At 38.0% G+C, this 25,818-nt stretch overlaps 1 protein-coding gene and 1 long non-coding RNA gene across 2 annotated transcripts in view; one reads left to right on the top strand and one right to left on the bottom strand.

Annotated features, from left to right (window-relative positions):
- Positions 1-5,409: 5,409 nt before the first annotated feature.
- Positions 5,410-6,304, bottom strand: LOC145722687 (uncharacterized). The gene is made up of 3 exons (XR_014147130.1): positions 5,948-6,304; positions 5,744-5,834; positions 5,410-5,626 (listed from the first exon to the last, which is right to left on the bottom strand). It is a non-coding gene; the product is annotated as an uncharacterized LOC145722687 (long non-coding RNA).
- Positions 6,305-6,355: 51 nt separating this feature from the next.
- The window catches only part of LOC145722685 (transportin-1-like), a 48,406-nt gene continuing 28,943 nt past the window's right edge, over positions 6,356-25,818 (top strand). The window contains exon 1 of the mRNA XM_081826762.1: positions 6,356-6,510. Within this exon, the coding sequence (XP_081682888.1) occupies positions 6,496-6,510 (15 nt within the window). The 5' untranslated portion in view covers positions 6,356-6,495. The remainder of the gene's footprint in view (positions 6,511-25,818) is intronic.

The following is a 25,818-nucleotide window of genomic DNA, read 5'->3' as shown; positions in this document are numbered from 1 at the left end:
AGTTTTCAGAAGTTGAACAGTGGGTCTTGCCATGGATTTCTTTAGGTTAATCCTATTTCATTTGTTTATTTTTTAAAATAAGTTGTATTGAGATATAATTTATATATTATAAAATTTGCCCTTTTAAAATGTACCATAAAGTGGTTTTTAGTATATTCACAGGCTTGAACAACCTCCATTATCTAATTTTAAACTCCTTTCATCACCCCCAAAAGAAACCCTATATCTATTGGTAGTCATTCTCTATTTTCTCTCTTCTAATCCTTGGAAACCATGAATCTACGTTTTGTCTCTGGAGATTTGCCTATTCTAGATATATAGAGAGATATATATGGTCTTTTGTAACTGAATCTTTTCACTAGGCATGTTTTCAAGGTATCACGTATTAGTACTTTGTTCCTTTTTTAGTACCAATTAATATTCCATATATGGATATAATATATTTTGTTTATCCATTCATCAGTTGATGGACATTTGAGTTGTTTCCACTTTATGGCTCCTATAAATAACGCTACTGTGAACATGTGTGCACAAGTTTTGTGTAGACATATGTTTTCATTTCCATGAGGAGTGGAATTGCTGGATGATATGGTAACTCTATGTTTAATTGTTTGAAGAAATGCCAAACTGTTTTCCAAAGCAGCTGCAGCATTTACATCCCCACCAGCAAGTATGAGAGTTCCAATTTCTCCACATTTTTGCCAATACTTGGTATTACCTGTCCTTCTTATTGTAGCTGGGTATGAAGTGGTATCTCATTATTTTGATCTGCACTTCCCTAAAAGCTAATTATGTTGCGTATCTTTTCCTATACTTATCAGCCATTTGTATATCTTCTTTGGAGAAATACAGATTCTTTGCCCATTTTTTAAATTTGGTTATTCATCTTTTTTTATTATTGAGATGTAAGAATTCTTTATTCCAGACACAAGTCTCTTATCTGATAGATTATTTGCAAATATTTTTTCTTATTCTGTGGATAACCTTTTTACTTCCTTTCTTGCTGGTATCCTTTGAAGCACAAATGTTTTAAATTTTGATGAAGTCCAATTCATCTAGTTTTTTCCTTTGTTGACTGTGCTTTTGGTATCGTATCTAACAAGTCTTTAGTTTTCCTAACTGAAGGTCAAAAATATTTACTTTCATGTTTTCTTCTAAGAATTTTATAGTTTTAGCTCTTACATTTAGTTCTATGGTCCATTTTGAGTTAATTTTTGTATATTATATGAGGTAGAGATCCAACTTTATCCATTTGCATGTGGATACTCGGTTGTCTCAGGACTATCTGTTGAAAACTGTCTTTCTCCATTTTATTGTTTTGGCACCTTTGCTGGAACTCTGTTCAACTTCTTAAGTCTGTAGGTGTATGTCTTTTGTCAAATTTCTCAAGTTTTCAGCTATTATTTCTTTATTTTTTAGTGTCACTCTCTTTCTTTTCTCCTTCCAGGACTCAGGACATGAACGTTAGACCTTTTGTTAATTCCATGAAACTCTATTCATTTATTTTTTCAATTTATTTTCTCTCCATTGTTAAATTGGGCAATTTCTATTGCTCTATCTATATTTTCACTGATTCTCTGTCTTCTCCACTGTGTTGCTGAACCCATCCACTTTGTTTTTTATTTTGATTATTGTATGTTTTAGTTCTAAAATTTGATTCAGCCATTCTTCACCTCTTCTATTTCTTTGCTGAGACTATTTTTTCCCTGTTTCAAGTGTTTTTGTAGTTGCTCGTTGAAGTGTTTTATTTCTGCTTTAAAATCTTTGTCATATAGTTCTAACATCTCTGTTGTCTTGGTTTTGTCATCTATTAGTTGTTGGGTTTTTGTTTTTCTTTCTTTTTTTTTTTTGTACAGTTTGAGATGTTTCTGGCTCTTGATAAGATGAGCAATTTTCAACTGAAACCTAAACATTTGGGGGTATCATGTTATAAGACTTTGGATTTTATTTAAATATTGTTTTAGCTGGCTTTTTCTGACAAAGCATTGTTAGAGGAAGTGGGGGTGGGGAGCAGCTACCACCTCATTACTGCCAGGTTAGAGAGTAGTCTAAGTTCCTCACTGGGCCTCTGTCATTGACACCCAAGATGAAAGTCACTCTCTCTCTCTCTCTCTCATTACTGGCCAGTGGGGATGAAAGTCTTGGCTGCCTACTTAACTCTGACACCATAGGATGGGAGATGGGGCTGGGGCCCCTTGTTACAGTCTGGTGAAGGAGGAAGTCTAGGCTTTCCACTAGGCCTTTGCTGACTTGAGTGGGGGCTGGGGAGGAGTGGTCATGATTTTTTGCTGTAGTTTGCTTTTTTTTAGTTTTATCTGTTATTGTCTAAGTGGTTTTCTTTGTTTGCTTGGTTGGTTGTTTTTTGTTTTTGTATTTTTTTCTAATCTGTTATACTGCCTCTTTTCTGGTTCTTCAGCTAAAGAGAGCAGTATTTTGTTGGGGATTTTTTGTCTGAACCACTGGCATTTTCACGTTGCCAGCACCTTCCATTTCAAGTCTGGGATAGATGAGGCAAAACCAAAACAGAACAAACAAACAAACAAAATCCCCCAGGGAACTAACCATAGTGCTGACCTTGGGTCTTGAGGCCCTTGCTGGTCTGTCTTCTCTCCATCTTTCAGAGTCTTCTTATGTTTGTTTTATACGTAATGTTTAGGGGCTTGTAATTGTACTTACTGGGAGGAATAGGGAAAAGTAGGTCTACTCCATCTTCCCAGAAGTAGAAGTCTAAGTGGACCTTTTTATAAATAGAATCATATTTTAATCACGGAGAGACATTCATAGTTAAAGAAACTTTGAAGTTAATCCTTTCCCAGATAATAATAACTCTCTAATTTATCTTTTTTGTACATTCAAACAGTATAGTGGGTTTGCTTTAAATGAAAAATGTCTATAGATTATTTACACATTTCTAAATATTGACTATAACTGTTCTCTTTCAGAATTTGAATAAATTCTTCTAAATAATTACTTTAAAAAAATTTTTTTTTCTTAATGCCAATCTGAAGATGTTGCAATGGAAGGCAATTCCTTAAACTGTATACTATTAAAGGTTAAAATGAGAATTCCCACATCATTCCCAAAGTATACGGTGAGAATATTTCTCAGAAGTATTTATTCTCTTTTAGGGGTGCCTGGGTGGCTCAGTCATTAAGCGTCTGCCTTCGACTCAGGTCATGATCCCAGGGTCCTGGGATCGAGCCCCACATCAGGCTCCCTGCTCAGCAGGAAGCCTGCTTCTCCCTCTCCCACCCCGCCCTACTTGTGTTCCCTCTCTCACTGTCTCTCTCTCTCTCTCTCTCTCTCTGTCAAAATAAATAAATAAAATCTTTAAAAATAAATATTTTTTTTAAAAAAGAGGTATTCTCTTTTAGAAGATTGTCTATCTAAAAGATTATTTCGCATCTTTTACTGTGTTTCTATATATTCACGAACAATTGCCTATTAAAGATATTTAACAATTTTTAGATTTCCAAACCTATAATTTTTTTTCAATCACCATTCCTCCTTCTCAAACATTTGTTCTTTTATATATATTAATACCTAGTAATACTATCTTTTATTGCCCTCTAACTATCTGCCAGGCACTCTGCTAATGAGCTCTTAATATACTTTATCTTATTTAATCCCATTTAAGACAAGTGAAGCTCAGAAAGGCTGAACTGGAATCATCTGCATACAGTCCCTCTGCCTCCCAGCTTCATGCTTATTTTGACAATGCTACATCTGACAGAGTAAGCATCTTTTTCTTCCAAAGGGAAAGCTTATAGGTATGTTTCTCCCTTAATGCTATTTTGTAATTTCTACCATTCTTTGATTTTTTTCAGCTAAGAAAAGAATTAATAAAGAAATTTTAAATATAGGTATCTGTAGTAGGTTTGGGGGTTAAAAATCTAAGTTATTTACCACTTTTAAGTATATGTCATTAAAAAATACTGACAAAGTTTTACTACAGGAGTTCTGCTGTTTTGTATTTAGGTATAAAGAGAAAACATTACTGAATAGCTGCTATTTCATGTGCAAAGTGTGCAAAGGGTAAACAAATAACAGAAAAAGTAAAATAAAATAAGCCACGTTAATAAATCCTTGTTAATGGTAAGAAGATCTACTGTTTTTTTTTTTTTTAAAGATTTATTTATTTATTTATTTGACAGAGAGAGAGACACAGCGAGAGAGGGAACACAAGCATGGGGAGTGGGAGAGGGAGAAGCAGGTTTCCCGCCGAGCAGGGAGCCCGATGCGGGGCTCGATCCCAGGACCCTGGGATCATGACCTGAGCCGAAGGCAGACGCTTAACCGACTGAGCCACCCAGGCGCCCCAAGAAGATCTACTGTTTAAAACATGTATTTTTAATTTAACCTAGAAGGTAGAGACAAAAATGCTGTATGTATAAGCAGCTCTTCATTCAATGCAGAACTATTTCATACTAAATTTTTAATTCATTTTCATTTAAATTTCATAGACGTATGAATATTAATTTGCTCAGTCTCAGTTTCACATGTGATAATCAATATTTTTTCTTTCAAAAGATTTTGGTCAATAAATCCTCTTACATCAAATAATACTTCACTTTTTAAAATTAATTTCAATTATTACATATAATAATCCAAAGTATTATTCAGGTGAATTCCTGACTAATTGCTTTGTCAGTAGTTCTTTCCATCCATCATTATTTGCTCAACCTTTACATTTAGAAAGTATTCCTATTATTTTGCTTTAGCAAAGTAAAATGCAGATGCCACACATCCCCTGATTGGTATGGCTCAAGGCTCCCTTGATGTCCCAGAAAAGTCCCACAATGGGACTTTTCAAATGTAGAAATAAGCCCTTTTTGTTATTTGGATAAATATACATATTTTGGATAAATGTTCTTGCAGATACACTAAACTACCATTTCAGAAGGTTTACATTAAGTTTTTTTTCTTGCAATCTGTCCCTCTTTGGAGACCTCCTTTTGCTGCATGCTCCAGTATCCAAGTGCTATCGAATTAACATTAGGAAATGGTGGGTTCATAATTACGAGCATTTCAGTTATTTAAAATACTTTTTCTTACTATGTTCCTTTTCCTAATGATAAAGATAGTCCTTCTGTACTCAACATTTAAGTGAAATAAACTGTTTTGTAAAATGACTTGTTGCAAATGAAAATTATTAGCAAGTTTGTAAACAAATAAGCTACATCAATATAAATTTTTAAAACTTTCTAGTATCGGTACTATACTTTTATCTAGAATATGCCTGGAAGGCAACAACTGCTACACATTTTCAAAACATAATATATATACAGCACTTGCAAGTAGGATAGTCGAAACTGCCGGCATTTTTTTTTTCTTTTTTCTTTTTTTTTTTTAAAGATTTTATTTATTCATTTGACAGAGACAGAGATAGCGAGAGCAGGAACACAAGCAGCGGGAGTGGGAGAGGGAGAAGCAGGCTTCCCGCTGAGCAGGGGGCCCGATGTGGGACTCGATCCCAGGACTCTGGGACCATGACCTGAGCTGAAGGCAGGCGCTTAACGACTGAGCCACCCAGGCGCCCGAAACTGCCGGCATTTTACACACGTCGATCTTATGAGGAAGAGTATTATCAGCGGCATCATCACCATAGGATACAATGATTATCCAGCTATGCAAATTAAAAATATTCATATATAGTAAATTTATATATAAGAATAATGTGGGGAAAGGAATTGTTATTTATCAATTCATTACCATTATTATAACTGAGTATAAAAATATCTACCTCTCCCATTTTGAATTATGTTCTGTTTAGAAAACAGAAGACATTTTCCTTTCTCGTGACGGCTGCTTACGGAGAGGAGGGCTTGTTATTTCTAAGAGCAAGAAACTAGTTTTATTTGAATACGCACTCGGACATGTAAAACTTAATTTTATAAATCTTTCAATTTTACCAAACACAGCAGTTGATACGCCAGGTGCAGTATACCTCAAAAGTCAATCACGCAACATTAGCAGGCAGCCTTCTGCCCATATCCACCTACTGAAGCCGTTTGTTTTTCTACCAGCGACGTTGGACCTGTACTATTGGGGGATATGCGGCATGTTCCGTGTTAAAATAGGCTCCCGGGGCAGGGCTGTCTCTTGGGAGATTACCCCGGGCTCCGGAAGTTCGCTGGTGTAGGGTGGCCCTGCTAGGAGGCCCTGGACAGCCCCCAAACATGCACCCACGCAGGGCCATTTTGGTCGAGGCCTCACGGCGCAGAGCAGCGGACTGCAGCGCGACTTGAGCAACCGCTGCCGCGCGCCGCCGGACGCAGGTCCGAAGGCCTGGCAGGCCGGGGCCCCGGTTTTCCCAGCCGCGCCGCCGTTGCCTAGGCGACCGCCGCCGAACGTTCCCGAGGCGGGCCCCGCCCCCCGGCCAATCGGACCCGCGCTCGCCGGAGCCCAGATTCTCTTTGTTCCGCAGCCATTTCAGGCCCCGGACGGGAGGCAGCGCCGCTACGGCTGAGGGCCCGAGCGCCGGAGGCCTCTGGGATGGTGTGGGACCGGGTAGGTGGCGTGAGGGTGCGCGGCCCCAGCCTGGAGGGCGGGAGCGGAGGCCAGCTGTTCCGAAGCTGCCTGACGGGCCGCGGGGAGAGGCGCCCGACCGGCCACCCTCCCGGCCGTTTGGAGCCCGGCGGCGGCGGCGGCGCGGTTCTAAGCCCAACAGCTGCCGGCCAGGGCGTCCCGCGGGACACGGGCAGGGGTCGGGCAGCGCTCCTCAGGTGTCGGAGGTCAGGGCCTGGGGCCCGGTAGGGGCGGCGCGAAGGGGAGAGCCCTCTCGCCGGGGAGCTTTTTGTTACACGCGGCGTTTGAGGGCCCTGGTGTCGCGGTCGCTGCCCCAGGACGGCTGCTTCCCGCCGGTTCTGGGCGCTTTGGGACACTGCGGGGCGCTGCCCCGGATGGCCCGTCTTTGTCCCCCCGCCCGGCCCTCTCGGCCCTGGGGTGTCCGGGGCCCGCACACCTTCGCCTCCACACTCAGCTGGTTGATCGCTTTCTCTGGGCTGTTCTTGCCGCTTGGGACCTCTTGGCCTCACGACATATTTACATGATTTTAATGTTTGTACGAGCTTTGCATGGGTTTGGTTTTTGCACTTCCACCCTTTTGTACTCCCATGCGAACACGCAACAGGGAACAGCTGCTGAGGAGCAGACCGGCTACCACAGTTAAAAAGAAACGGCTTTCTTCCTTTTTAAAAATGATCGCCTGTTTGTTTACACTGTAAAAACCAACTGGATGTTGCAAGGATTGCTTACAGTTTAAGTCCGTTATCTTAATCACTAATCAGTTTGGTTCATCAACAGATGTAGAAATTTAAACTTGGCGGCTGTCCACAAATTGATTTTGACAGTTGTATTAAGAAGCTTAATAACAGTCCTGCCTTGAAACAGTGATGACTTCAACGATGAGTTTATAAATAGTACTTTATTTTTCAGCCTAAAGAAAAGATTTTTTTTTTTTTATAAAGTTGTATCGTCTAATAGCTATTTGGAAATGTGAGGTTGTAAAATGGCTATTGTGACCCACTCATTTTTAGGATAACAAACGTTCCTTTTGGATTTTAAGTTTCCCTGTTACATCAGAGCTTTCATGTTAGAATGGCAAAGAAGTTATACTTAATGAAGCAGGGGAGCATTCCGTTTTTGGGGGGAAACAGTTTTGTTTTCTTTTACCCTGCTCTGCACACCATTCTTAGAGAATGGCTCCACCAAGTTGAAAAGTTGTAGCCGCAAAAGGGGAATATTAGTTTGAAGGTGCAGATTTCTTTTTTACTCCCCCGCATATGTAGTCATAAATGCGTAAGAGTTTAGCAATCCGGTTTTTACTTCACCTCATTTAATGTGAACCTAGTGAACTATTGGTGCTCCATTTTCTTTTTCCTAAAAGGGGCCCCCACCTTGATCAGCCTTGATGTAGTTACATTTTTTCCCTAGGTATTCAGGGAATTATTAAATTCCTCCTGCTGAAATATCTATAAAAATCTTTTGGGACGCCTGGGTGGCTCAGTCGTTGGGCGCCTGCCTTCGGCTCAGGGTCCTGGGATCGAGCCCCGCATCGGGCTCCCTGCTCAGCAGGAAACCTGCTTCTCCCTCTCCCACTCCCCCTGCTTGTGTTCCCTTTCTAGTTGTCTCTTTCTCTGTCAAATAAATAAAATCTTTAAAAAAAAAAAATCTTTTAATCAAGCTTGTTACCATTATATACTATGAGCAGGATAAGATTTTGGTAAAAATATATATGATTCTGGCTGTAAATATTTCCATTATCAACACTTGATATTGTATTCATTGTTTTTATGACTAGTTTTTCTTTTTTATATAATGTTAAAGCCTTCACATGAACTCAGTTTTTCTAAATACTGTAAATGAACTGCATTGAAATGTAAATGTACTATCTTTAGAAGAATTGCTTGCTTTTATCCATGTTGGATTCTGCAAATACTGTTTTTAAGAAAAGAAATTTGGTTAATAAAGGAAGGCAAAACAAGTGACATATGTCATGAAATAGATTTATCAAGTGTAAACTGCAGAGAGGAGCAGAGCAATTAAGTGGGAATTGTTTTTATTGCCCAGGGTATAAGTTGTGAATATTTCTTCTTGGGATTGATACTTGAGTATATATATTGGTGCCAAAAAGGTCTTGTTCCAAAAAACCAATTTGGTTTACCAGCAAAAGAGTGAGAAAGCTGAAAGAACCAAAGTGATTGATTAACTGATGATTGTTTTCAAAAACAATAGAGAATAATGCCATCTTCAAAAATAGGGATCAGGGACAAAAAATTCCCCAAATGTTGGGAGTCTTTCTTAGTTGGTCCCATTCAACCAGGGCCATGGTAGATATCCAGTGAGAGTTGGGAGGTGAGGGGTGTCTCCTGGATCACAGGGCAGATGAACTTTATGATGGAAGATGGACGTCTGTAAGGGTGGTAACTAGATTTGTAGTTATATGGATGGGTGTTAGTGTGGGAGAGAGTTCCTAGAAGCCATGTTTGTTACCTCTGGACCTCCTTACTAGAATTCTTTGAAGTACTGAAAGTAGGTGTAATAACTAAGAATGGTTAAATGAGTCTTCGTGGTTAAATGAGATAATGGGACAGGAAATAGGGATGCAGATTTGTCTTGGAATTTTCTGGAGTATATAGAACCCATAGAGGAATGGTGGCTATGTCTTATTCCAAAATGGCACCTAATGGCAGAGCAATTATTTGATTTCAGAACTGAAGGAAAGCCTAACGCTAAAAGAAAGCTGGTAACTGAAAGACCACACGATTTGAGGAGAACCTTTTTTTTTTTTTTTAAAGATTTTATTTATTTATTTGAGAGAGAGAATGAGATAGAGAGCATGAGAGGGGGGAGGGTCAGAGAGAGAGGCAGACTCCCTGCTGAGTAGGGAGCCCAACGTGGGACTTGATCCCGGGACTCCAGGATCATGACCTGAGCTGAAGGCAGTCACTTAACCAACTGAGCCACCCAGGTGCCCAAGGAGAACCTTTTTAATGGTTAAAATTTAAAAGCAAAGCAAATCTTCGACTGTTGCAGTTAGGAACAGAAGCTCTAGGGCCAGACTTCAAATCGTGGTACCTTCTGAAATTATGTGTGAATTTGGACAAATTACTTAATCTCACTGTGTCTCAGATTTTCTCATCTCATAATTCTGTGAGGATTTAATGAGTTAATAAAGTATGCTCTTAGAACTGGGCCTGCTGTGTCTACGGCCATACCACCCTGAACGCGCCCGATCTCGTTTGATCTCCGAAGCTAAGCAGGGTGGGGCCTGGTTAGTACTTGGATGGGAGAACTGGGCCTGATGTAGTAAACACTCCATAAATAATATCTGCTATTATCATCATCATGATCATTAATATCTTAGAAAACAACTCATAAAATTATAATCACTAATATCTAAACTATGAGATAACTACTGTAAACCCGCTGATACATTTCCTTCCAGTATTTTTTCTCAGTTTATTTGATTTGTACATAGTTGAGACTTTACTATATGAATAACTTTGCATTCTGCTTTTTTCACTTAGCATCATAAGCAGTTTCTCATGCTATTATTTTGTCAGCATCTTTTAAAATGACCACATAATGTGACTTTCTCATAATTAAACATTTTCCTATTAGACAGTTGGCAAGTTTCTGATTTTTTTTTTTTTTGTAGTTCTAAGAAACACTACACTGAGCATCCTTTGTACATGAAAAAACTTCTGTGTTTTAGATTATTTCATTAAGATAGATTCTCCAAAGTGAAAATATTGGGTTGGAGTATATGAACATCAAAAGCTCATGGTCCGTATTCCCATATTGCTTTTAATTAAGGGAATTTAATAATGGGCTTAAAATAAATTGAGGAGCACAGCATTTATTGCCCTTGTTATTGCTTGAGATGGGAAAGAAGAGGGAGTGAATTAACATTTTTTCCATGTAATATACAAGGCATTATTTGTAGGCATTTATCATGTTACTTTTACATTCATTTTGCTCCTTATAGCCCTGTATTATGCATGGGAGTTACCTATAGATAGGCAAGTACTTTGTCCATGGACTCATAGAGTGTTCAAGGTGAATCTGAATCTAGATCTGCCTGATAGCAAAGCTTATGTCCTTTATTTGTAAAATTTCATATAATATACGTATTAGGAATCTTATAATGAATACGTATACATTGAATGAATACAGAACCTTGTAATGAATCTTATAACTTAGTATAGTGGAGCTACTAACTGTAGATCATAGACCACATTATGAAGATAGTAAAACTTGACCTGGAAGTAATGAATGTGTAAATTACAAAGTTAAACCAGACAGGACTTAAATATCTGCATATATTTTACAAAAGGAAAAAATATCCTTACCTGAATGAGATGTAATTGGTAATGAATATATAAAGCTGGTTTCTAAAATGATTTGTGGTGAAACACTCTTAGTAACGACCTCAACACAAATAGGGTAGGAAAAAAACAAATCTATCAAATTTGGGGTGTCTATATAAGAAGTGACAATGGCCTATTAAGTAACCAAATTGAAAAATACATTTAGTAAAACCCCTGCCAAAGTTAACTAAGGTCTTAATAGAGAAATACTAAAAAAAAAAAAAAAATTAGAGATATTCCAGTTAAGGAGAAGACTACCCACAAGCTGTTGGAAATTAATTATATACTGAAAACTAAAGGAAAAAAAATTTAATTGGATTTTACAGTTGACTTTGAAGCACTTGAAGCCATTAGTAAAATAATATTCAACAGAGCCCCTTAATCCTCAGGTGCAGAAGTGGCTGCCATAGATAAAAAGGGACATCTCAGAAAGACCAAGATTTCATTGCTTTTGCCTTTACTAAGGAAGGAATCAAAGCAGAGAAATACTTTATGAAATCGTGACTATTCTAAATAGATGCAAATGAATGATTAGGAATAGGTAGGTGGTATCCAACAAAACCATAAAGAAATAGTCATAAAATTAATAATATGCTGCCATTAAAAATAATGTTTTTGAAAAATACTTAATGAAGTAAAAATAAAAATAGCATAGGAAAGCAGGAAAATTATGGCAAATTTTGATGGATTTATTTTGTGTGCCATTTATTCATTTGCTAAACATTTATTAATGCTGGGATTGTCCTTTTTCATTAAGAGATTGACATACTACTGAGGAGAGAGTAGTAAATGAAAAAGTACAACAAAGTGTAGTTACAGCTTTTATGATATAAATCTGTGGAGGCATCCAGCGAGGTTAGTAGTAGCTTCCAAGCAGAGAGTGGGAGAAATGGCTCTGGCATTTCAGGGGAATAGGAGCAGCACTTCAGAGAGTATGTCAGCAAAGATACGGACCTACTGTGTTCTTGAATCTCCCAGTAGTTCAGGGGCCCTAAACGGTACAGAGCAGGAGTCCACAAACTTTTTGTGTAGAGGACTAAATACTAGATATTTTCTGCTTTGTGAGTCATACCATCTCAAATGTGGTACAAAAACAGTCAGGGACAGTATGGAAACTAAAGGGTTTGACCAATTTGACTGGTGGGTCTTAATTATCTCTAGTTTATAGTAGAGGGATTTGAGGAAGAGATAACTTACTGGGCCTAGCATGAGCCATTGGAAGATTTGAAACAAGAAATTTACAACATTGATTTGCGTTAAGAGTGGAATAAAATAGAAAAACGGTTTCTTTCTAAGCACTATAAACCATTAGGAAAAGACAACTCAATTTCTTAAATGGCCAAATTCACAGAAGAGGAAATACAGCCAGCCAACATGAGATAATGCTCTGCCCCACCAGTAGGGAAGTGCAAAGTAAAACGGTGAAATTTTTTTTCCCATCATACTGGCAAAAGTGAAAAAGTTTTGCTAGGATGTATTGGCAAGGTTGTACCAAAACTTATACATTAAATAAATCAGTAAGCCATTTTAATTTTAGAGCAAAAACATTTTGACTCAGCAATTTCCATTTCTTAGAGAAGCATGTGGGTGTATCAGGAGTCATCTGTGTTCAAGGATCTGTCAGGAGCCACAGAACCTCCAGATTTCCAGGTCACCTTTCATCGCCTACACTCCAGTTCATAAAATGATCTATATTTGTCTTTTAAAAACAAACAAACAAACAAAAAACAGGGGCGCCCTGGTGGCTCAGTCTGTTAAGTGTCTGACTCTTGATTTCGACTCAGGTCATGATCTCAGGTTCCTGGGATCGAGCCCCATTTCCGGCTCCGCTCTCAGCAGTGAGTCTGCCTGCTTCTTCCCCCACCCCTTCTCATTCTCTCAAGTAAATAAATCTTACCACAAACAACCAAAACCCTTCTAACTCTTCATACCCTTCTACTGTGCCCACTGCAAAGTTCGACCCCAACCTATTTTTTTTTTTTTAAGATTTTATTTATTTGACAGAGAGAGACACAGTGAGAGAGGGAACACAAGCAGGGGGAGTGGGAGAGTGAGAAGCAGGCTTCCCGCCGAGCAGGGAGCCCGACGTGGGGCTCGATCCCAGGACCCTGGGATCATGACCTGAGCCGAAGGCAGACGCCCAACGACTGAGTCACCCAGGCGCCCCGACCTCAACCTATTCTTAAACACTCCCTTCACTTTCTTGCTCTTATGGAAACCTGACTTTTGCACTGTGTAGCTGTGGCTATTGTTTGTGTTTTTGTTTTTTTTTCCTGTAGCTCTCCTTATCACTATTCCTAGAGGTGAGAAAGGTGTCTGCTATGCATCTCCTGGCAGCTTTCGGACTATTCTCCCTCCCCTCTCCCTAAAGATCCTCAGATTATGTAATCCACTACCCCTTAAGATTGTTACCAACTATGGATAACATAATTGATATCAGTGACTTCCAGGTCATTCCTCTTCGTTCTTCAGTTATTTTAGCTCCAGCCTCATTGCCTCTCTTCAGTACTACCTCAGTCTTTATAAAGAAATTGAAAAGAATATACATAATTAATCTTTCCAGTACCCTGGCCTCTCATTCCTAGACCTTTCCTCCAGTGTATGTCCACCCTGTCTCAGTCTCTCACTCCCACAGTGACACCCCCTTGCCTTGTCAGTAACTGCAGTCCTTCTGTAGTTACAGTTTTAGGTGTTCTACCGTGACCCCACTTTCTATTTTGTAGTTCACTCCTAGTTAGTATCTCAGCCCCAACCATCTTTTGACCCCAATGGAATCTCCAATGCATTGATCCTATTATTGTTTCCCTGCCACTCATCTTCTTGATATTTTCAGTCCCTTTCTTAACTCAGCTGAAATTTCATGGTTAATCATTTTAATCACTCCTTTGAATCCACTTTCTTGCCCTTTGCTTGTTTGGTAGAAACATAGCCCTAGTTAAAACCAATTCTCTGCTTTGTACCTGCTTTTGTGTAACTTAGTATAGCTGGAAGAAAACACACAACCTGACCACATTCCTCAAGGGGCCTTTAATGCTGCCTATTGTTTTACTATAGTTTCTTAATCTGTTCACTTTCCCATTCCTGCATGGCTATTTCATATCTTCTCTTCTTCAATCCTCTAGTATCTCTTTTCCCATCCTCACTTTTAGCTCATGACCTTGCTTCCTACTTTGCTAAGAAAATAGAAGCAATCAGAGAACTTCCACAGACTCCCAGCATCCTGTGGATCTCCCAGCATCTGCGTCAATACGTGCTATCTTCCTGCTCGTTACTTAGGTTAACTGTTCATGTTTTGTGTCTGCTTTTGTACTAGATCCCATCCTCTCTCATGTGCTCAAGGACACTGATTCAGCTTCTCTTCTTCCACATCATCTTTTTTCTTTATTGAATTACTTCTATCAGCAAACAGACATGCTGTTATTTCTCCCATTATTTAAAAAGCAAAAAGCCAAAAAAAAAAACTTGATTCACTTTTCACCACCTGTTTCCCCATTTTTCAGATTTCCTTTTGCAGGATTATTTCAAAAGACTTGACTACACTTGGTATGCCAAGTTTTTCCTTCCCATGTCCTCTTCTAAACCCACTGTAATCAGGCTTTTGTCTGTAGCATTCCTGCTGAAGCAGCTCATGTTCTCCAGTGACTTCCATGTTATCAAATGCCATATGCCATTGATTCTGTTCATCTTACTTGACCAATCAGCAGCATTTGACAGAGCTGTTTGTTCCCTTATCCTCGAAAGACTTTCTTCTTTGCTTTCCAGTATACCACACACCCCTGCTTACCTTCTGCCTCTGTCCTGGCCTCTTGTAATTCTCCTTTCCTTTTCTCACAGACTTCTTATGTTGGAGAACCCCAGGGCTCAGTCCTTGCTTTTTGTTTTCTGTTCTTGGTTTTTCCTATCAGTCCTCACTTCATTGGTAATTTTATTCAGTCTCATGGCTTTAAATACCATCTAAACTCAATATAGTGGTGAAAACTAGTCTTTTACAAATTAAGACAGACCCTGTCACTTCCTTATTCAGAGCACTGCATTGGCTCTCCTTTTGATTCAGAGAAAATCTAGTCCTTACAGTGGCCCACAAAGGCTCTGTATAATCTGCCCAACCCACTCTCCTTTCTCCTTACCTCCTTGGCCTTATTTCCTGTTACTACTTCCCTCCTTGCTCACTGGCTGCCTTGCTATATCAAAAACAAATCAGTCATGTTCCTACTTTAGGACCTTTGCTTCAGTTAGTTCAGCTGTCTGGAATCTCCTTTCCCCAAATATCTGCTTGGCTCACTGGCCTTACCTTCTGGTCTTTGCTCAGATCTTACCTCCTCTAAACACCCTTTTTAATACTGCATCCTACCCTCTCCCATCCCCCTTATCCTGGATTCTTTATTTTTTGCATAGCACATACCAGCTCCTACAATGCTGTATCAGGGGTCAGCAAGCTAGAGCACCACTGCCCTCTGGCCTGTTTTTGTACAGCCTGTGAGCTAAGAGCAGTTATATTCTAAAGGGTTGTAGAACAAAAATAGAGAATACACAACAGACATGTGGTCTGCAAAACCTAGAATATTTACTATCTGGCCCTTTGCAGAGGGAGTTTGCCTTGTATATTCTGTTTATTGTCTTTCTCCTCCCACACAAATGTAAGCTCCAAGAGGGCAGAGATCTTTGTTTTATTTATTGCTCCATCTGCAGCAACTAGAACAGTGCCTATAATATAGTAGGAATTCAATAAATATTTGTTAAATGAGTGAATTGCTTATAATGGTATAAAATTATAAATAGGTTAAGTATTCAATAACTCATACTGCAATTAGTAATGAAGTAGAGCTATATATAATGAATAAAAGCTAAGGCATATTTTGAAAGAGTTTTTTTTAATTATTTAAGTAATTTAATTACTATAGGTACAATTTTGGTACAGTTGTAGGTACAATTTTGTAGGCTGTGCTAAGGATATGAGGTTTTATTTTAAGTGTGATGAGAAACTATTGGAAAGTTTTGATGGTCGGAAGATTTGATTTAATTGCAGCTTTAACATCATTTTTGCTGCTTCATCTCAGAGAATGGGCTGTAAGGGGACAAAACAGAAAGGCAAGGAAACCCATTTTAGTAGACCATTCTCTTGTAGAACATGCTAGTGTATCCTACATACCTGGACTAGGGTAGCCTGGAAGAGGTGAGAATTGGTCAGATTCAGAGTATATTTTAGGGTAAAACTTGATAGCACTGGCTGATGATTTGGATGTGGAACATAAAGGAGATCAAGGGTGACCCCTTAGTATTTTAGCCTGAACAACTATATCAGGCATGACTGAGTGGCATGGGCAGCTGGAGGAGAAGTAGATATGAATGGGATGAGGAAAAGTAGTGAGAGTTGTGGTTTAGCCAGCAAAGTTTAAGATGCCCACTTCACAAACAAATTGAGTATGTCTCATAAAATGTTGATGCTTAAGTGTGGAATTCAGAGTGGTCTTCAATGGCACAGACTAGATGAGATTATATAGACAGAGAAAAGAAAGGGAGTTAGGATATTTAGGGATAGGGGAGCCAGCAAAGGAGACTGGCAAGGAGCAGCCAGTGAAATAAAAAGAAAAGCAGGGAGATGTGAGGCTAGGAAGGAAAAGAGCGGTTGCGTGTGTTCAGCACTGTGGAGGAATGGTGATAAGGCCAGGAAGAAATCACTGGGTTTGGCAACAAGGAAATCTCAGTCTCATTGGAGTGGAGTAAAGATGGGAGATGGTGACTGTATAGAACTTTCAAGATGTTTCTGTGAATGGAAGGAAGTGGAGAAACTGAGTGATAGTAGAGGAGGAATAGAGTGAAAGCTGTTTTTTTTAAGGTACTATTTTAAAATAATTTTAAACTTCGAGGAAAATTGTGGGAATAATTCATACAATTCCCAAATACACCTTGCCTGGATTCACCAGCTGTTTACATTTTCCCACATTCTTTCCTCCCACTCCCCCCAACACACAATTATTTCTTTGATCATTTGAGAATAGGTTTCATACATCTTGCCTCTTTATCCCTTAAATACTTTAACGTGTGTATCTTAAGAGCCAGGATATTCTCTTCTGAAACCACATATAGTTACCAAATTCAGGATATTTAAGTTTTTTACATTCTGTATTAAAGTTTTGTCACTTGTCCCAATAACATTTTTTTTAATTAAGATTTATTTATTTATTTATTTATTTATTTATTTTAGAGTGAGAGAGCATGCACAAGCAGGAGGAGAGGCAGGGGGAGAGGGAGAAAGAGAATCTCCAGCAAACTCCCTGCCTGATGAGTGTGGAACCCAATGTGGGGCTCAGTCTCACGACCCTGAGATCAGGACCTGAGCCAAAATCAAGAGTCGGATGCTTAACCAGCTGAGCCCCCCAGCCGCCCCCCAGTAACATTCTTCATAACATTTTTTCCTCCAGTACAGGATCCAGCCAGGGTTTTATATTACATGTAATTGTCTTTTTTACATAGAGGTTTTTAGGTGTATGAAACTTGACTGTTTTATCCTCATAACGACCCCATGGTTAATTATTCTTTCTCTGACTAATAAGTGGCAGGACAGGAACTCAAAATCAGGCAGAGAAACTCCAGGATTTGCACTTTTTTTTTTTTTTTAAAGATTTTATTTATTTGTCAGAGAGAGAACGCACAAGCAGGGGGAGTGGCAGGCAGAGGGAGAAGCAGGCCCCCTACTTAGCAAGGAGCTCGATGTGGGATTCGATCCCAGGACCCCAGGAGCACTACCTGAGCTGAAGGCAGGAGCTTAACTGACTGAGCCACCCAGGCGTCCCTAGGGTTTGCATTCTTAAGCTCTGTACTACAGTGCCTCTCAAGTAATGCACGGAAAAATCTGAAATTCCCTGTTTGAAATGGACAAGTAAGTCAAACATATAGATCAGAGGCAATGATCCTTATATCGAAAGGATGATTTTAACTTTTTAGATCTGGATTATAACTCCTCGTAGTGGTAGATCAGAGTTTAATATGTCACCCTGATGAGCTTTAGGACAAAAAGAAAAGCAAGGAAAGTGAAGATATTTAAACTTTGTATGTAAAACTTACCAGAGTTTGGCATAAATTATATGTTTTCAGGGTTATTGGTACTGATTGTTTAGAAAGGCAAAATAAAATACTTGGTTAATTCTTTTGTGATAAAGTTCAGTTGGCAGTATATGGGCATGATCTAAAGAGCCCTGATCTGTGTTTCAAAAAGAGTTTATTTAAGCTCATAAAAATGCTGCTTATCACACCTTTATTAGAAAATATTATGAGACGTTTAGGAAAAGAGCATTGAACCAGTGGATCATTGAAACCACAGGTGCTCCAGAACAGGAATTAGAATGCTCCATTAGATTTTTTTTAAAGATTTTATTTATTTATTTATTTATTTGAGAGAGAGAGAGCATACATGAGCAGGGGGGAGGAGCAGAGGAGGAGGGAGAAGGAGGGGGAAAGATGCTCAAGCAGATTCCACGCTGAGTGCAGAGCCCAACCCAACCGTTGCAGGGCTCTATCTCCCGACCCTGAATCACAACCTGAGCCGAAACCAAGAGTCCGAAGCCCAACTGACTGACCCACCCAGACATTGGACTTTTAGTTGAATAATGCTTTACAGAGTCTCTGTTACACTTTTTTTTTTTTTTGATTTTATTTATTTGTGAGAGAGAATGAGAGACAGAGAGCATGAGAGGGGGAAGGGTCAGAGGGAGAAGCAGACTCCCTGCTGAGCAGGGAGCCCGATGCGGGACTTGATCCCGGGACTCCAGGATCATGACCTGAGCCGAAGGCAGTCGCTTAACCAACTGAGCCACCCAGGCGCCCTCTGTTACACTTTTAAAGGGATAATGGGTAAAGACTTCTGTTGGATAGAAACCCAAGTTATGATAAAACATTTTTGGACATTTTCAACTGAAGATTGTTCTTGCTATTGAATGTGACTTCTGTAAGAAGTGACCTAAGACTGATACAAGAGCCCAAGTATTTGCAGAAAGAATCAAATGCCATGTAACTTAGTAGTCCCATAACTACATTTGAACGGTTGAGTTGAATACAAGTTTCGCTGAAGGCTTGGAGAATTTCAGTAGCAAGTATAAAGAAGAAAGTCTGGCTTTTATGTGTGGAATATGACCAGACTGTTTATAATCAACAAAATGTTTCACTTCTAGAGAAAGCTGGGAGGACCATGGTCTTTAGTTGCTTTATAGCTGGGGAAATGAACCAAATGAGTGTAAGTGATTTTTGCAGGATTGCCAGCCAGCTATTCTTCCTGTTGAGAAGAACTGAGACAATCACCCTAGATCTCTGACACGCCTTTTTTCCTGATGTTATTTTGGCTGTTCATGGCACAGAAGACTTAAAGACCCATGGTCCGAAAGCAGTTGGTCCTAAAGCTCCATGAGTTACCCTGGGTTTGTTAGCTCCAGAAAGGCTGTGGCTGTGATTCAAAGGTCTGTGTTGCCCATCCTTCTCCTGGCCTCACACTTTATCCTTCCGTAAGTCAAAGATGAAACTGGAAAACTGTAAAGGTAGGAGGTTTTCTTGGAGTCTTGTTTTAGTGCAAATAGTAAGCTCAGATTCATGAGTGTCGTTTAGTAGTTTAAGATTTAATATAGGGGGGCGCCTGGGTGGCTCAGTTGGTTAAGCGACTGCCTTCGGCTCAGGTCACGATCCTGGAGTCCCGGGATCGAGTCCCGCATCGGGCTCCCTGCTCAGCAGGGAGTCTGCTTCTCCCTCTGACCCTCCCCCCTCTCATGCTCTCTCTATCTCATTCTCTCTCTCAAATAAATAAATAAAATCTTAAAAAAAAAAAAAAAGATTTAATATAGGGATTTGATGGGGAATTTTAAAAGCCGGTAGAGAAATAAAAGGTTGAAACATGAAAAGGAAAAGGCTCTAATAAAAATCCCAGCTTTACTTTCCCCTTATTTCCTAGAGGGCTAGAGGCTTTTGTTTTGTTGTTGGTACTTGCTGATCAGGTGCACAGCAGGCAATTTTTATTTGTAAAACAGAATTGATACATTCATACTTCCATGAGATTCTAGTAGAGTTTCAGTTGCTCAGCAGTCAGGACAAAATTGTGATTTCAGGTAAAATTATCATTTTCTGAATCTTGGCAATACAAACTCCTGGACATCTCAGATGTTTTGAGTCAGGTTCCTCAAATACCTCACAACACAGTGAATTGTTGAACTTAATAACATAAAGAAATCTTAGGAATTTGTGTTTGTAGTTTCCAGCTATAAAACCCTGCATATATCAGTGCTTAATGAATGTTTGCTTATTGATTTAATTTCTGCAGTTCCTTCCTTCTAGAATATGCATAGTACTGTAAGAAAGCATAATGAAGAGTTGACTGGAGATTATGTATTTTATGAACTGTAAATAATGTGGATTAGTTGCTGTATGAAATTTTATTTTATTTTTTTAAAGATTTTATTATTTATTTATTATTATTTATTAGGACAGAGAGAGACACAGCGAGAGAGGGAACACAAGGAGGGAGAGTGGGGAGAGGGAGAAGCAGGCATCCTGCTGAGTGGGGAGCCTGACTCAGACTCCATCCCAGGATCCTGGGATCATGACCCAAGCAGAAGGCAGACGCTCAAGCAGACACTCAACGACTGAGCCACCCAGGCGCCCCTATGAAATTTTTTTTAATGGAAATATTTCATGTGATTTAAAGATTTACTTTCTTTGCACCCAACCCTACTCCAAGGAAATCATGTAGGAAAAGTGTTTTTTTTTAATAATAAATGAATTAATTTTTTTTCCTAAGATCAGTTTAGTATAATGGAAATAATGTGTGCTTTTGAAGCATTTCGTTAGACTCCTTTGTCTACCAATTACAAGTGTATGCTCATGGATGATATCTATCTCATAGACTGCATAGGTACACAGAACTTTACCATTGGTTTTAAGTGAAGATGATTTATAAACATGTATTTGTTTTCCATCCCTTCTTAGTTATCACATTAACTTCCTTAGGCAGAAAAATATATTAAGAAGAATCCATTGATGATTCTAACAATTTTTAAATCTTAAACAGTTTTATTTACTGTTTTCTGAAGGTTTTAAATGATTTATGAATTATTTTCTTAAAGAGTAAAATAGTATATGACACAGATGATTGAATAGTAAAATGAAAAGAACCAGAACTCTAACCTTTATCAGTTTAGTATATGCTACATGACAAATTATTTGTAGTATGTGCTCATTTATTTATTTCTGCAGTTGAAATTTTCTTATCATACATTAGTAAATTTTGCTTGTAATATTCATACTTGTGATTACTGAGAGAATCTTTAGAATTTATTCCCACAAAAGTCTTAAGAACCATTGTAGAAGAATTATAGACCCTCTTTTCTAAGCTAAAATTTATTTTAATTTGCTTTTGGCTTTTACATTTTCGTAGGATTTTCATTTCTTTTCGTTCCACATAGGATTTAATCAAGCTATTTATTGATTTTTTTTCTTAAATGGTACTTCTCGAATTATGTATCCGTATTTTGAAAAATTATGAACTTGATGAGAGGTGATTTGAAAAAAATTTTAAGTAGTCTCCAAGCCCCGTTTGGGGCTTGAACTCAAGAACCCAAGATCAAGTGTCACATGCTTTACCAACTAAGCCACCTAGGTGCCCTGAAATTTTTTTTATATTAAACAAAATGTTGGTATTCTTGTTTAAATTTTGTAGTAATCTTACTTTTCTGTATATCTTTACTTAGTATTTCATTTAAACATTTAAATAAGTCCTAATATTAATTCATTATCATAACATTAAAAATTTTTCCATGCATATAAGATATTTAAACTGTAATCTAAAAAACTAATCAGAAATGTAGAAACTATAGTAATTTCCATTATCTAAGTAAAAGTTAAACTTCCATTCTTTTTCTGAGACTAGGTTTCTGGGATTATAAAACAACTTCTTTGGTATAATTCTTTTGTTTTACAGAAACTGAATTTTTTTCCATTGCTATAAAGATTTTTTATTTCCACTATCTTCTTTTATATCATTGTATCTACTCATTTTAATGGCATAATCTGGGAAAAAGTTCTGCAAGTACTTCAATTTTCTAATTTTATAAAATTTAACCCCTTAGGTGCCATAACCTTTAAGCATTTTCACATAAAACTTTCTAAACTATATTTCACACCTTTTTGACTTTTTAACAGGTAAAAATGGTGTAATTTAAGCTTTTTGATGATTCTGTCATTATTATGAATATTTTCTTTTTTTTTTTTTTTTTAAGATTTTATTTATTTATTTGAGACAGAGAGAATGAGAGAGAGCACGTGAGAGGGGGGAGGGTCAGAGGCAGAAGCAGGCTCCCTGCCGAGCAGGGAGCCCAATGCGGGACTCGATCCAGGGACTCCAGGATCATGACCTGAGCCGAAGGCAGTCGCTTAACCAACTGAGCCACCCAGGCGCCCCTATTATGAATATTTTCTAAGGTCTTTTGCCCTGTCCTATATATGACTTCAATTACACTTTTGGAGATTTTTATTATTTATTTTCATTTTCAAAGTAATATGACCGCAGTATTGAAAATTTTTTAAAAAGAAAAAAGGCCCATAATCTTAACACTAATCTACTGCTAGCTTTTCATTGTTTCCTTCTAGTCTTTTTCATTTAACAATTCTGTCTTTATCTTTATGTTTTACTTGTTTGTAGTTGTTCTCTACATACAACTTTTTATCGCTTTTTTCACTTTCTAATCATAAGCATTTTCCATGTCATTACAGAAATTAACGGTCTTTTTGAATGACTGCATAGTAACATAGTAAGAGTTGAATGTTTACCCATATATTTATTGCTGTATTAGAAATAATCCCAAGATAAAATCTTTGAGAATAACACTTTTTTTTCCTTTATTTAGGATTCTTAGGATACAGTCTAAGAAGTGTAATCATGAGGACAAAGGGTATAAAAATGCGTATGGCTCTTGCTACAGGTTGCTGAGTTGATTTCTGTTGGGTTCTATCAGTTTACTCTACCTTCAGCAATTTGTTGGAGTTGATTCATCATATCTTCAACAGCATAGGGTATTATTGTTATAAAATTATCTTTGCTAATTAGTCTAAAAATACTACTTCATTATTACATTTTTTTTATTACTAATAAGGTTCAGTATTTTCCCAGGTTTGTTTGCTCTTGTATTTTGTGAATTTTCTTTCATGTGTTGTCTATTGGTTCTAAAATAGTTTTCCAGATAATTAATATATTACTATCTTGTTGCATCATCTAACTTTGTATTGCTCTGATATGCTAGGAGCTCCACCGTATTTATAAATTGTGGTGCCTCCTGGAAATGTAAGATACTGTAGGTTCTTTGACATGTGGACTGTCCTAGCCTTGGGAAACCAGTATTACTTGAAAGCTAACATCATAGTGAGGGTAAATTACCACTAGTCCTACATCTCTCACAGGTGTAAAGTATTCATAAAACAGATATCATGAGGAATTTTTTCCCCTGATGGCAGCAGAGGCAGTGATTGCCAGTGTTCAAAACCAAAATAGTATAATTTGGAAAAGGCAGGGGAAAGGTAGAAGTAGATGAGTAAGGAATTCTGCTGTCTGTAAAGAGGATGTACACGTGGATTGGCAGCTGGCTTTATTCTTGGTTTTCTCTGTCTTCCTACTCAGTTTATTCTCCACCCATTTGGGTATATTCATTAGATTCCATATCTCTCAGAGACTTACATGTCAGCTCTCCAATTTACTCTGGTTGTTCAAGCTAATGAAATTGATTTCCACAATAATCATCAGCCTCCTTACAGCTCCTAAAGAACTCCCTACAAAGTTTAATTCCTTCCACTTAAAGCAAATAGAATTTGGGAATAGCTTGTTATAATATAACATTTAGCATATATAATCATGTGATTATATATATAGTAGTTACTTAATATTTCTATTATAATTAAGCTGTTTGGGTTCCAAGGAAGAAAAATGCATCCAAATTGTTTTAAGAGAAAGTGAGAGGTTTATATTTAAGTCATTTGTGGAAGTAGAAAGCCATCACAAGCAAGGCAGCTCCCAGGAGTAGTTATTCTCAGTCTGGTGGACCATGTAATCTTGCTCAGTAGTTCCCTGCTTCTCTCTGTGCCATCCATTCTCCTCTCTGCTTGCTTAGAATTTCCTCCTCTTTGTAATTTTGTCTTGCATGGGCAATCTAATGATGGCCCCCCGCCTCCACATCATAACATTTTAGCATCTTCCTTGCGAACTGGTAAGTGGTAAATGATCCTAGTACTTTCTATTCATATTTATGAGAAAGGAAATTCAGTTGATTTAGCTCATCCTTTCATGCCAGGATTCATCCTATGGAGGGTCAGGTACCTAGTCTTGGTTTAATCAGTCGCATTTAGAAAATGCAGTCACAACTTTGCCATTAGACCCAACACTTAGGCATGGACTGAGGGCTACCCAGTTCCCTTTAGAAAAAAACTTTTGGGTTTACTGGTAGATAAGTAGCAAAAAATCTGTATATTATGAAAAAATGAAGGGGGTTAAGAACTTCATGTTATAGAACTGAATCTTCTATGTTTTTAAAAGTTAAAGTCAGATTCTTCTCTTAATTCATTTGTAATGTTTCTGGGTCTTGTTTCCCCATTTTTTTTTTAAATAAAAGGATTGGGGGCGCCTGGGTGGCTCAGTTTGTTGAGTAGTCTGCCTTCAGCTCAGGTCATGATCTCAGGGCCCTGGGATGGAGCCCCATGTCGGGCTGTCTGCTTGGTAGGGTAGGGGTCTGCTTCTCCCTCTCCCTCTGTGCTCTCCCTCCCTCTCTCTCTCTCTCTCTCTCAAATAAACAAAATCTTTAGAAATAAAATAAAAGAATTGGATAGATGTTGTCTAATGTTTTCATTCTGAAGATAAGATATTATGATTGCTATTCTCTGAATACAGTTAAAGTTGATGAATTCCAGTTTCATGGTCTGAAGGGGATGGATGGTGATGAGGACGTGATATTCAGTTGGCTAATAACTCAGTATCTCTATTTGGAAGAGGACAGTAAGCTTTTTAAGCCAAGATTCAGTTTTAAGGGTATATTCTTATAAGCCGAACACTTTGTTAGTATATATAGTAGATTAGCATTATTGTTTGTGTCCTCAGATTGCCTTACCATCTCACATTTCATTCTAGGTTTTATGTTAATTTTTTATGCCTCAGTCTTGGTTGAGTCTCATTGTCACAGAGAAAAACAGACTTGAACACTCACAACATGTATGCTGTTGTTTTTTGTGCTAAATGTTTAGTTGTATAGTACCATCTGTTATTATTTCTTGCTATTTTTTTCCATTTGTGGACTACCTCTATGGAATTTGTTTTGTGACATTCTTTTCCTATCTCTTTGCATACTGTGAAGACTACCCTCAGTCAATTACTTAATTTTTGCCCATATAAAATTTTTATAGATTGATTACATTCATATCTGATTTAATTATTTGACATTTTATTTCTAATACTTTGTTCTTCTTATTCTTATTCCTTCAATATTTCTGTTTTGATTTTTTTATTTCTTTAGACTACCACCTCATTTAAATGACAAGTCACACAGCCTGTTTTGTTGCATATCCTTTAATCATACAAAAATAATTTCATATTTGGGGTGCCTGGCTGGCTCAGTCAGTGGAACATGTGACTCTTGATCTCAGGGTTGTGAGTTTGAGCCCTGCGCTCGGTGTAAAGATTACTTAAAAATAAAATCTTAAAAAAATAATAATTTCACCTTCACCTTAATGTCTGATGGTACGAACTACCATCAGTAAATCTGTCTTTTTTTTTAATATATATATTTTTATTATGTTCTGTTAATCACCATACATTACATCATTAGTTTTTGATGTAGTGTTCCATGATTCATTGTTTCCGTATAACACCCAGTGCTCCATTCAGTACGTGCCCTCTTTAATACCCATCACCAGGCTAACTCCTCCCCCC

Source organism: Leptonychotes weddellii, chromosome 7, assembly GCF_054177405.1.
Source record: "Leptonychotes weddellii isolate Sample4059 chromosome 7, ASM5417740v2, whole genome shotgun sequence".
Taxonomy (NCBI): Eukaryota; Metazoa; Chordata; class Mammalia; order Carnivora; family Phocidae; genus Leptonychotes; species Leptonychotes weddellii.
Note: the sequence above shows the minus strand (reverse complement) of the source record. Positions and strands in the feature narration are given on the sequence as shown.